The 11,572-nt window shown below is 38.6% G+C and overlaps 1 protein-coding gene across 6 annotated transcripts in view; it reads right to left on the bottom strand.

Annotated features, from left to right (window-relative positions):
• The window catches only part of PIP5K1B (phosphatidylinositol-4-phosphate 5-kinase type 1 beta), a 111,016-nt gene that overhangs the window by 32,394 nt on the left and 67,050 nt on the right, over positions 1-11,572 (bottom strand). For all 6 annotated transcript variants that reach the window (XM_026073473.1, XM_026073475.1, XM_026073476.1 and 3 more), the window contains one exon: positions 10,571-10,870. In XM_026073473.1, the coding sequence (XP_025929258.1) occupies positions 10,571-10,870 (300 nt within the window). The remainder of the gene's footprint in view (positions 1-10,570; positions 10,871-11,572) is intronic.

Here is an 11,572-nt window from a genome sequence, read left to right as displayed (position 1 = left end):
AAAAAAAAAAAAAAAAAAAAAAAAAAAAAAGACAGAGACTAGAAGAAACTAAGTTTGATCTTGCTCAGAATAATCCTACAGAGACAAGCTAGTTACAAATGGACCCGGAAAACAGCTGCTATATATGTTTATCAGTACCCCATTGCATCCTTTGATAATGGGACTTATACAGGGTTTCAGGACACAACCAAAAAACATATTCTAGATTACCACATGACAAGATAATGCAATATTATTACTCATTGTGTGGGAACGCTCCTGCCTAATAACTTCCCGTTTTATGATGATCACGATTTGCAAAAATAGCACAGCTAATAGATATAAAGGTACAGACACACTGGGTCACAAATACATTCTCTAGAATTCTCCTATTTGCTGAATAAATACAACCAACTTTTATTCAAAATTTCTGAAAAAAATGACACAGCTGTTAAAATACGTAACAACTGGTTGTGCGCAACCACATATTGAAAGTAGATGCTGGGTACACTGAAAAGATGTAATACAGTTCATCCTCTTAAAAATACTTACTTCAGTAGTACAGTCAATAACTTGTTTATGCAAAGCCAGATTTCACCTGCTGATCAGGCTTGGAAAAAGCACTACCACTTTTATTTTACAATTATAAAATAATAGCTTGGCCTCTGACAGTTTTGTACTCAGCCTACTCTTTATCCCCTTTTGAATTGGATATATTATGATTTTATGTGCTAATTACATAACCTACATTCAGGATTGGATGTAGCCTCTTGGAAGGCTCTTGGATATAATGTGCTGGTTCTTGCACAGGGACCTCCTCTGTGTCAAAATTCAGCTTTCTGGCTACATCAATTCACCACTGTCACTTAAACGCACACTACTTAGACTAAACAGTGGACTAAAAATTTCTTTGCCTATTTATGACTTTGTTCTGAGATCACTGAAAAGCATCATAAAAAACAAGTAGCTATTTTGTTATTCCGGTGCATTATGAAGTTGAAACACCCACACCTCCAATGGATTAATTACAGCACATATTCCTACAAGCAGCACGCAGCATATAACCGCCCACCTCATCCCCCAGACATCCTATTCTTGGTCCTGTTCAGAGGCAGGATCGTCTATTCTGCAACGTACTTTGAGGATACTCTAACATGATTTGGCCCTCACCCCACCTGCTGACTGCTTTGATATACATTTCTGATTTCCTCCCTTTAATAATTTGATAATCAAAACAGCCACTCCTAATGCAAATACATATCTTTTGGCAGATCTAAGCTATATTACAAGCCCTTGTTCATTTCTAAGGAAAAAGCTGGTAAGGAAATAATTAACTAGAAAAAACAGAAAAAGAACCTCAAAACATCAGTGTTGAGCAAAAACTTATTTTGTGAAAATTCTTCAGTCTGTACAAAGACAGAACTTTCACTTCAGTCGATGGGATTTCCAGCTGAAGAAAATTGAAGAGTTCTCACCTTTATATCACTATTAACAGTTAAAAATGCCAAATTATGATATTTTTGAATGTGTAAATTAATTTTTACAAATCTGTGTGCAAAATGTTATCTGGTTCCCCAAAGAAAGTTACATGATGCAGCACATCAAGCTATGTACATGTAGAGAAAACACACAAAGGTCTAAGCCTTTTCTTTTGTCAAGGGTTTCTTGCAATCAGTTCTGCTGATTTTAGATGGAACTGCTTTTGGGGAGCAGCAGCAACTTTGTTATAAAGGTAGCAAAATGAGATCCTAATCTTATGAAGGGAAAACCCTCAATAAGGGTACTGTATGGTACTATAATGGCATTCATTCATAGCAAAATAAGGCAGCCTTGCAAAACACCTAATGTCAGCCCTGTGGGCTTGCTAGATGTTGACATTACTCCCAGAAATGCATACCTTGTGTAGTTAAAGTGAGAGAAATTCAATCTTTATTCATGTAACTACTCCAAAATGCACCTTGCTAGCATGACGACACTGGAAGTTTTCAGCAAGAATATTTTTGTTCGTTAGTAGACTGCATGATTAAGCGCTGTATTTAACATTAACAGACAAATGAATGTTCAGTTCTTTAACTCTGCATTAAATTGCTCTTCTTATTAGTATTTGCATATGTAATTTTTTCCTAGCAATACATATTTTGTGAACACAGTGTTGTCACACAGTCACCATGTACTACCTACAGGGCTCGCTTTAGCTGCCCTGACAATTTCCAGGTGCAAAGCCTCTCTTACTCCCTTCTTGTCTTTGACTCTACTTTGCTCTCACACCATACAAAAAAACAATAAAATGGCATCACAAAATATGTTGTTTTGAACATGGAAACTCCTTTGATCAGATTTTCTCTTTTCTTGGAGCTAGTCAGATGTTAAAGTATCCTGTGAATCATCTTAGACATGGTTACACTGAACTACCTCAGCCAGTGACTAATAGAACAAAAGAAGTATTTCTGCCATGGGACTTCATCTTTATTTTAGATGCAGCACAAGCTGTGCACTGTCTGCAAGTGAAATCTGCATTCACGTTGCTAACCATGAAAAGCAACGAGTCAGCAGGTCATTTTCATAATGTAATCAAGGAATGCATTACTCAACAAAAGCTAATTTCACAAGTTTATGAAATACAAAAACTTAACAGGATAGCCGTGCAAGAAGACATTTCCTCTAAAAACATTTTAGGAAGGGGACATAGCAACTAACAGAAGCAAAACAAGATGAATTTTACAGTGAATCAATAATCAAGCTCCAAAATAAGGAAATATATAAGAACACAAACTAAAACAGTATATCACAAAATAAGCACTTCTTAAAATACAAGCCTGATTTAGCAAATAAACATCATATGACTGATGATGGATCTTGATTTAGAAACAGTCTACCCCAAGAAAATAAATCCCCAGCCCCCCGCAAAACATGCAGGCTGTCATTTCTGATTTCAACAGAATTCTGGCAACTTACTGTTAACTAATGCTCCAAAAAATTACAGTCTGGCTTCTGATTTTCGAAGTAGAAGTAAAGAGAAATTTTGGATTTCAGTGGATGCTGCATGAGTTGTAACATATAGAGACACAAGAGTTCTGCAGTGTAGATCCATATCCACTCTCCTCAAACTAGCTTTTCTGCAGAGACCCTTCACCTAAAACCAGTACCTCTGTCACCTCCACGCCATGCCATCTATTAGGTCTGCCCTATGCTGCAGTTCAGCACTCCTTCAAGTTGTGCCCACACCACTGTTTGTAAGGATATTCTGTAAAACGAATCACTGAATGATCCGAGTTAAAGAATAACCTACATAATGTGGAAAAAAGAAACAAAAAACATTATTAAGGGTTTTGAAAAATCCTGTGGATAAGTTTGACCATACCAGGTCTCTATGCCCATTGGTTCAGTACAACACAGAAGTGCATTCACACCACAAAGCTTCAGATTTTTGCAGCGACTGGTTAAAACCAAAGTGATGAAAATAATACCTGGACCTGAAACTTCTCTGAGAAGTGACCCTCTTTGTCCTCAACTCTGAATTTCCTTGTCCTTATAGACTCAAGTCAGGCCATCAATACCACACTTAAAATATAATTTCCTTAGAGAAGTCCACAGTGTTCTTTGCTAATGTAATAAAGGAAAAATGCAGAATGTAACAAGGAAATCAATTCTTGCTAGTAAAAATAGTATGAAATGATTGCCCTGTTCTTCAAAGACACATGACCACAACTGGATTAACTGTCATTGCTTCTGTAAGAGATATTTTAAAATATAGACGTCAACAGATTAATTGTTCTGTTGTTAATTTGCAATGAAAAATATTAACCATGCACTTGTGTTTAGAATATTTCTCAAAACTTGCATAAAATTCTTACAAATATAGAGAGCACACCTAACAAAATGCTCCTTTTTGCTTTGCTAGTTCCAACAGTAGGATCATTTCCAAGCATTGCTACTGAATGTTAGAAAAGGAAAAAACAAAACTGAAACCATAATAGTGTTGCATCAAACTAAATAAAAATTATGCTGATGGAGCATATCTTTGAAATAAATTGGCTCAATTTCCACTGAAATTATTAGAAGGGAAATCCCATAATTCAAAAATAGAACTCAGTTGTTTGGTTTCCAATCCTAACAAAAAATCTTAGCAGTAATGCACTTTGTCCCTCATGTCTAGAAAAGTCTTAGGCAACGAGGAAGAAGAAAAAATTACTTGAACCCCTGCTCTGAACACCAAGCAAAAATGGTATTCACAAACTTTAATCCTCCTGATATTGTTGAGACATAGCTAAATGATGCCTCATAAGAGTGTTGTGAGGCATCTAATTATTATCCTACTTTTAAGAATCAAAGATACAACGACAAATTAAATGTTCTGCCACATAAGAAATCAAACTGAGTCAATCTTCACACGTCAGGAAAGGCTTGGGTTTCCTCACCTGCAGTAAGACATGTCTTAAGGAAAGGGATGAAGAAGGAAAGACTAAAGACAATTTGAATTCACTTCTTAGACATCACTATATTCACAGAGAGAAAAAGAAACTTATTTCCCCTGCTGCCACACCTATGAATTGGGATGAGACATCCTCAGTGAGAAATCATAAAACATGCAACATCTCCCAGAAATGCTTTGCCTGTACCTATGTCATTAGCACTGCTACTGGCAATTTGGAAAAAAAAAAAAAAATCAAAACCAAAAAAACCCTCTTCCTATTGAAACACAATATCTAATTACTTAACACAAGACAAAATTACTTATTTTTAACAGCGGACTATTCATGCAAAAACAGTATTTGCTAAATGTAATTTTAAATGTGACAGGTAGCCTTCTTAACAGGATCAAGGTCACTAAGTTAACCGAGAAGTAAAAGTTTTGAGTTGCTGGTCAACTATTAAGTATGCTTCATTAAGAAAAAATGTTATCCTTAAGTAACAAATGAAGACCACTAGCACTCTTATTATAAACTCCGGTTTACTTCTGATCTAAGTAGAAGTAGGGAAAAAATTGTAACTTCGGTTTTTAGACTACCATGTGTTTGCAATGTCTCTGTAGAATTCTATTCCAAATCTCAGAATAAATGGATATTGTTCACTTTGCATCATTCCCCCCCCCCCCATTGCAGGTATTTATATACTTCAAAAAGTGTTACACGGGAGACAGGACAAATACCAGGAGCTGAGCACTGACCGACAAAAAAGCTAGCTCAGTGTGTTCAGGCCAACACCTTGCTAAGCAGACATGAACAGCAAAGTAAAGAGCGAGAGGAGCAAGACGTGGGAGTCTTTTCCATTTTCCCGGTTGCTAGAGTCCACTGCAGGGCAAGTGTGTAGAGCCACGTGCATCCCTCCTCTCGGCCCTTTCCGTTTGTTTCTCTCTTGGATTCAGCAGCAGATGGGAAGGGAAAAACAGAACAAGGCTATTTTCAACAAAATACCCAAACCTCCTGCATGTGACTAGCTAACATTCAAGAATATGCTGTATCTGTTTGAGTGTGTGAAAAAAGGATTTACAAACACAAGGTCCTGTGATTAACTCTATTATCCCAGAATTCAAGTTTCTTTGTTAAAGCTGTATTAACACTCTTTGTTAAGTAAATTGATGAGAGACAGTTTGTAAGGCCTGAAGGTCTTGCACTTGAAAAGATTATCTCTCTGTATAGTCACGACACCGTCAGATCTAAAATGGATTTCCTTTTTTCCTTTTGATGAACAGTTAGTGTTTTTACCTCTTCTGCACTTAAAAGGACTACAGGGAAGATATTAAGGGTGCTTTCATAATTAAAGCACTGGGCTATATTCTGATGAGATGTTCTGATATAGCCTTCCTATAGTAATGTTTGGCAAGTCCTTCCCTAAGACTCTACCTTTGCTTACCAAGGTACTCTCCAAGACAACCTTTGTTACGTGTGTGTTTGGACTACCAACTCCCTGTCCCAGAGACCAGACTGGTGCCTGCCCCTATGGCTTATGCCCAGAACAGAGGTAACTTGCATTTACAGCATTGCTTAGGAGCTCCAGTAAAGATCAAGTAAGTAATAACGGATGCCTAGCTTTCCTTGGCTTCCATATCACCTATAAGAATAAAATACTACTATTAATTCACTTTTAGCCTTTCTCATATAAAAATTGAGTTGCGCTAATGTTATTTGTACCTAATACATCAATTACTCTCATAGCCTGCCCTTTAACCCTGTGTCAGTATTCTTCCACACATAAATAATTTCTGCAAGATTAACTGTTCATAAAAAACACACCAGCAGGTAAGCTTGACTTTGAATTCAATTTCTCCACCTTTAAAAAAAATAAAAATTCCCAAATGCACTTTAAACTGTCTTCAATGCCTTTAATGACTTTGTGTTTACTCAGCATGTGCTTAAGTGATACAAAGCTTTTAAAATCTTGGTCTCCTAGGCAAAAAAAACCAGTTTGTTAATATTCATAGAAGTGTAATTTTTTTTTTGAAATCGGAAAATCTGCTCTGTTCTTTAATAATTTGTAACTGTATACGATCACAGTAGTTAACAGCATGATTATTAACAATGAAATTTAGATGTTTAAATCAGAGTTATTGAAACTGCACCTTCCAATGCTCTCAGCATTTACCATTATATGCAATAAAACCACAACGGCTTTACAAATTAGAGCATCCTGAAGTGAGAAAGGCTTCAGAACAAAGATTTGTAGGAACTACATTCAGATGAAAATTTTCATATTAGCACTATTTACTTGTCTTTTCCCTCAAGCAACTACGATAGCGCACACTGGGAGCAAAAGGATACCTGTGACACGTTTCAGTGATATTTTGGAATTTGAAAGCCAGTTCATTTTTCAGTTGTGTGCACCAAAATGGAGGACTCAGAGCAGCTACTGAAGGGACCACCCTGCAACAGACGACCACGAGCCCCTCAGCTCCATCCACCTAACTATAGGCGATTAATTCCCCACTGGAGCTGCAGGGAGAGGACGGTATACGAGAACGGATGCTCCAGGAGGGCCCACCGCGGCTGGAGCTGCGCTACCAGGCAGGAGCCAGGCAACCTTTCCCCGAGAAAGGGAAAGGGGTGACACTGGACAAAAAGGATAGGGAAGAAACAGTTTTTAACTGTAAAGGAATTAGTTTTTCTATTCTGAAATAATATCCTTGTTCTTTTACATTTTAGCTATAGAGTACTTCGGACATACCAAGTGATCTCAACATAAGGAATGGAAATAGCATGATTATAAGGGACTTAGGCACCACTAGTACATAGAGGGGTTGGAATATGGTACTGAATGGCATGAAATAGTTGAGCATGAAATACCGATGAAACTGAAATATTGTGCCAGACAAGCACTGAGCAGAGCACAATGGTCACAATCTGCAGCACATTTTCCTTATTTTTAGCTCAGTAACACATAACTTTTAAATGCTACACTTTTAACTTCATTCTTTTTGAGATTTTTCAGAAATTATGTTAGAAAATAATTTTTAAAATAAAAACTATTTTCTTTAGAATATAAACTACAATGAAGTTTGCTTCAGTTTACTCCAAAAGCAAAAAAAAAGACAAGTCTTTTATTTGCGAATATACTGAAGAACTCTCTTGTAGGGAAAACAGTTTCTACACAATCCCAACAAGAGTCCTGCTGGCTACCTATACTGCTTCAGGTTTACATTGCTGAGGAGTCAGCACTCTTTCCTCCCTTTTGACTATTTAAGCTGTAATGAAAATATGATGCTTGACCTCATCCTTAATACCGCTTGGCTCTGCAGTCATTTCTCAGTGTGGACATATGTTGACATTAGCAACCATGAAATAATGGAGGTCAGGATCCTGAGGGGAGAGAGGGAGGCAGGAGAGTAGCAGAGCTCAGACCACAGACTGTAGGAGAGCAGATTTCGGCTTATCAGGGACCCAGTAGATGGGATCCCATGAGAGACAGCTTCAGAGAGCAGAGGAGCTCAGGAAAGCCGGTAGCCTTTAAGGAGAGCTTCTCAAGCACAAAAACAGTCCATCTCAATACTCAGCAAATTCAGGAGATGCATCAGGAGGTCAGCTTGATGAAGCAGGCAAGTCACGGCACAGCCCTAATGCAAAAAGGCAGCAGACAGGAGGGGGAAGGAAGGACAGGCTACAAAGGAGGAAATTGGAAACACTGCCTGGACATGTCGGCGTGGTACCCGGAAAGGCAAAACTCAGCTGGAGCTGAGACTTGCAAAGGATGTCAAGGGCAGCAAGACCACCTTCCATGGCTACATTAGCAGTAAAAGACTGAACAAGGAAAATGTGAGCCCACTGCTGGATGGGGCAGGTGATTTAGTAGCAGTGGTCACAGATGAAGCTGAGGTCCTCACTGCCTTCTCTGCTATCACCAGCAAGGTCTGCCACACCTCTGTGCTTAGCCTACCCAGCTCTTATTATTAAAATGCAGCTCTCATTCTCAGATAAGCATTTGGTTGACAAAACTGAGGTTTCTGTCTACAACAAGTACAACAACAAGTTGTAGATATTTTATAACCTTTCTGCACTAATGTATACATTACTGAAAGAGAGGTGCTGCACTTATTTCAAGAGATTAGGCCAAGGTTTCATGAAGCGTGGGTATGTCCACATGGGAACAGACACAGAAGAACAGTCAGTGGTTTCCTAGAATCTGTTTACATAAAAAAACAAAAACAAAAACAAAACAGGAAAAAAAAAGCATTGCTTACTGATCCTGACTGTAAAAATTATAAATGAAAATATAACCCAAATTTAAGTGATGCAGCTCAGAATGACTTTGTCCCAAAATATTGGCAGGATTAATAATTTCTTCTCTTTAATGAATTTTTAGTTCCAGCACGTACAGTAACTTTCTCACTTCAAAGCATAACGAAAAGGACAGACAAATTTTAAAACTAAAGTCTAAGTTAAGCCAGTTATTACTCATGTCAAGCAGTGATCCAAACAGCACATGGCCAGAAAAAAGCAGTAGCAAAACTTGTGTCCTTTTCCTATAAGGGCAGGACACTGATCTTGTCAGCATTTGTAAACTTGTGAAAGACATACTCAGACCCAATCTGATTTTTTTGAACACATTCAAACATGTGAAAGATAACAGTGTCTGCTACCTTTGTTCTACTATTGAGGATAAGGCTTACTCAAATAGAAGATAAATGGTAGTTTTACATTTTACATATACTTTAAAAAAATTATAAGCTGAATATTTAAAGGTAATTTTCTTCTTTTCCTTTAACAACAGTAAAATTTAGCTGTGCCTCTAAGAACCCCAGACTAACTTTAGAGTTGTTAATTTAAGATTAAACAGTAAAAACATTGAAAAAGCACTCAAATAACATATGCCAAGGGCTTACCCAAGCTTTCAAACAAAGAACCAGCAAGAATCCCTTTAATGCATAACAATTAAATGATTGACTCTTGTGCTGTCTGCTTTTCAGCCCGGCTCCCTCTTTTTGATTCTGTTTACCATTTTCTGTACAATGGATCCCTCCGAGCTTTGCCTGGGCCAGCAACCTTTGAGAAGCGGCGGGGAGGCACAGAAGGGCACCCGGACCCCCAGATGCGACGGGCTGATGCCCGCTGCTTATCACACGCGGCCGGAGCTCAGGAAACGCTGCTGCGAGAGACGAGGCGGCAGAGAGAACAATGCCGGGCGTCAGATGAGCCTCCCGCGCCGCATACGCAGCTGAACGTTAGATCATTCGGCTTCGCGAACCGAGCGCCAGGCGTTGCGGACTTCTGTGCCAATTAAACAAAAAGTACCATTCATGTGCAATATAACAAGGCTTTCCATCTCGCGCCACAGGTGGCAGCGGACAACGCACTCTGATGTCCAGGATGCCCCTTYATGTGATGAGCTCACCCTACCCGTTCTGCTGTTTTATTATCAAACCCTTAGGATTCCCTCAGACAAATCCAGTCTTTTCTTTCTGCACCCTCTGCGGATCTTGTGAACCTCTCAGAGACCTGGATAATTCTCCTTTTTTCCCTTCTTTATATTCTCTTACTTCTGTTACAGGGAAGAAGAAAAAAAATCTATTTCACAGTTCTGCCTGCCTGCAATGAGGCACTGATTTCATCCAAGGTCCTCTCAAAGAACAATGGCAGCCATTCTCTCTTCCCTTGAAAAGTTTATGCGCAAATCAAGTACTTTATCTTTCAGATTAGGAAGAAATGACTTCAGAACTAAACTTGTGCCTGCTGCCACAGGACCCCCTCCCATACAGCTTGCCAGCTCCTGTTAATTTACGAAGAGTTGGACTTACCAAAGCAATACTAAGCCTGCAGATGTACAGACACTTTATCATGCATAACAACAGTACAACAGGCCTGTTTGCTAATTTGATGAAAGTCTTCAAAATTAAGAGAAAACAAGAATAAAAAACACCCCTGTACTAAACTACTTACCTAGGTGAATCTTTATTTCCACAAATGGAACTGAGATCTCAACAGCTTAACTAAAGTACACTTCACCAGTGCTTTGACATCTGTAGTTTTTCCAAATTAAATTGCATGAAAAGGATTCAGAGGTTAAGCAATATACAGAGCCATGTCCTGCTCCCTGTTTTGCTGAAGTAAATCTAGAACAAGTGTGAATACAAAAGTTTAAACAGCCATTAAATTTTACTCACTCGACAATCCCGCTGTAGTGTTTTCATTAGTGCGCTGTGAGTTTCAGAGTCAAAATACAACGCTTCATGCATGTCTTGCAAGAAATCCAAGTCTTTGAATGTAGGGTTGGACTTCTCCCTCTCTTTTCTTGATGCCCTCCGTTTGTATGTGGAGCCTTTCAAGTCATATGTGAAATGCATTCTCAAGACTCGTGGCAAAACATTGTTCATTACAACAATTCTAATATTAATGCCTCCTGACTGAACGCAGTACAGCCCATAAAATTTGGGTAGGAGAGTCCTTGGATTCTGGTTCAGATTCTAGAACAAAACAGATATTATTAAATATGCTTATTTTAAATAAACTTTCATGCTTAAGAAAATGATTTGTAGGCCAAAGGGAATTAACAGCAAGAATACAGCTCATGTTTTCCTATTCTACATAGCTTCTTTGACCAATTGCTTTTCTTTGGGGATCTGTATTCCAGAAAGCTGGCATAACCATAGGGAAGAGACTATACTGAAGAGAAACTGAGGAAGTGAAAAAACTGCCATGGAGCAAACCAAGCGTGAAGCTCAGAGGGTCACAAAACTCAGGCTGTCTTTCCAGCATGAAGGGTAAATACAGGTCCAGCAGGAAAAGCAATAGGTTGCTGCTACCATCATATATTGCTTTTAGGCATGGAGTGTCATTCTACATGTACTTTAAGCTCCTGCCATGATCATACTCCTCGCCATGCGTAGTTCTGACAAATGCTATTGAATATCTGGTTCTTGTACACCAAAGGTTTGCACTGTCTTTTTGTGGGGGACTTATATAGGCCAACAGCAGAGCAGTAACTGCATCTTTACCAGGTTTCTCTTTCCTGTGTCCCATGAAAAAGCAGACTGGGCCAAGCCTAGAAACTTCCTGAAGAATTAGTTTGCTTATTTTGATTCAAACACCCTTCTCATTTCACCTGCTGGAAGCAGCTTAGGTCAAATGTAATTCTCATTACCTTGGCTCGGCTTCTGAAAAACAGA

The sequence above is a fragment of the Apteryx rowi genome, unplaced genomic scaffold (assembly GCF_003343035.1).
Source record: "Apteryx rowi isolate R43461 unplaced genomic scaffold, aptRow1 scaffold_37, whole genome shotgun sequence".
Taxonomy (NCBI): Eukaryota; Metazoa; Chordata; class Aves; order Apterygiformes; family Apterygidae; genus Apteryx; species Apteryx rowi.
Note: the sequence above shows the minus strand (reverse complement) of the source record. Positions and strands in the feature narration are given on the sequence as shown.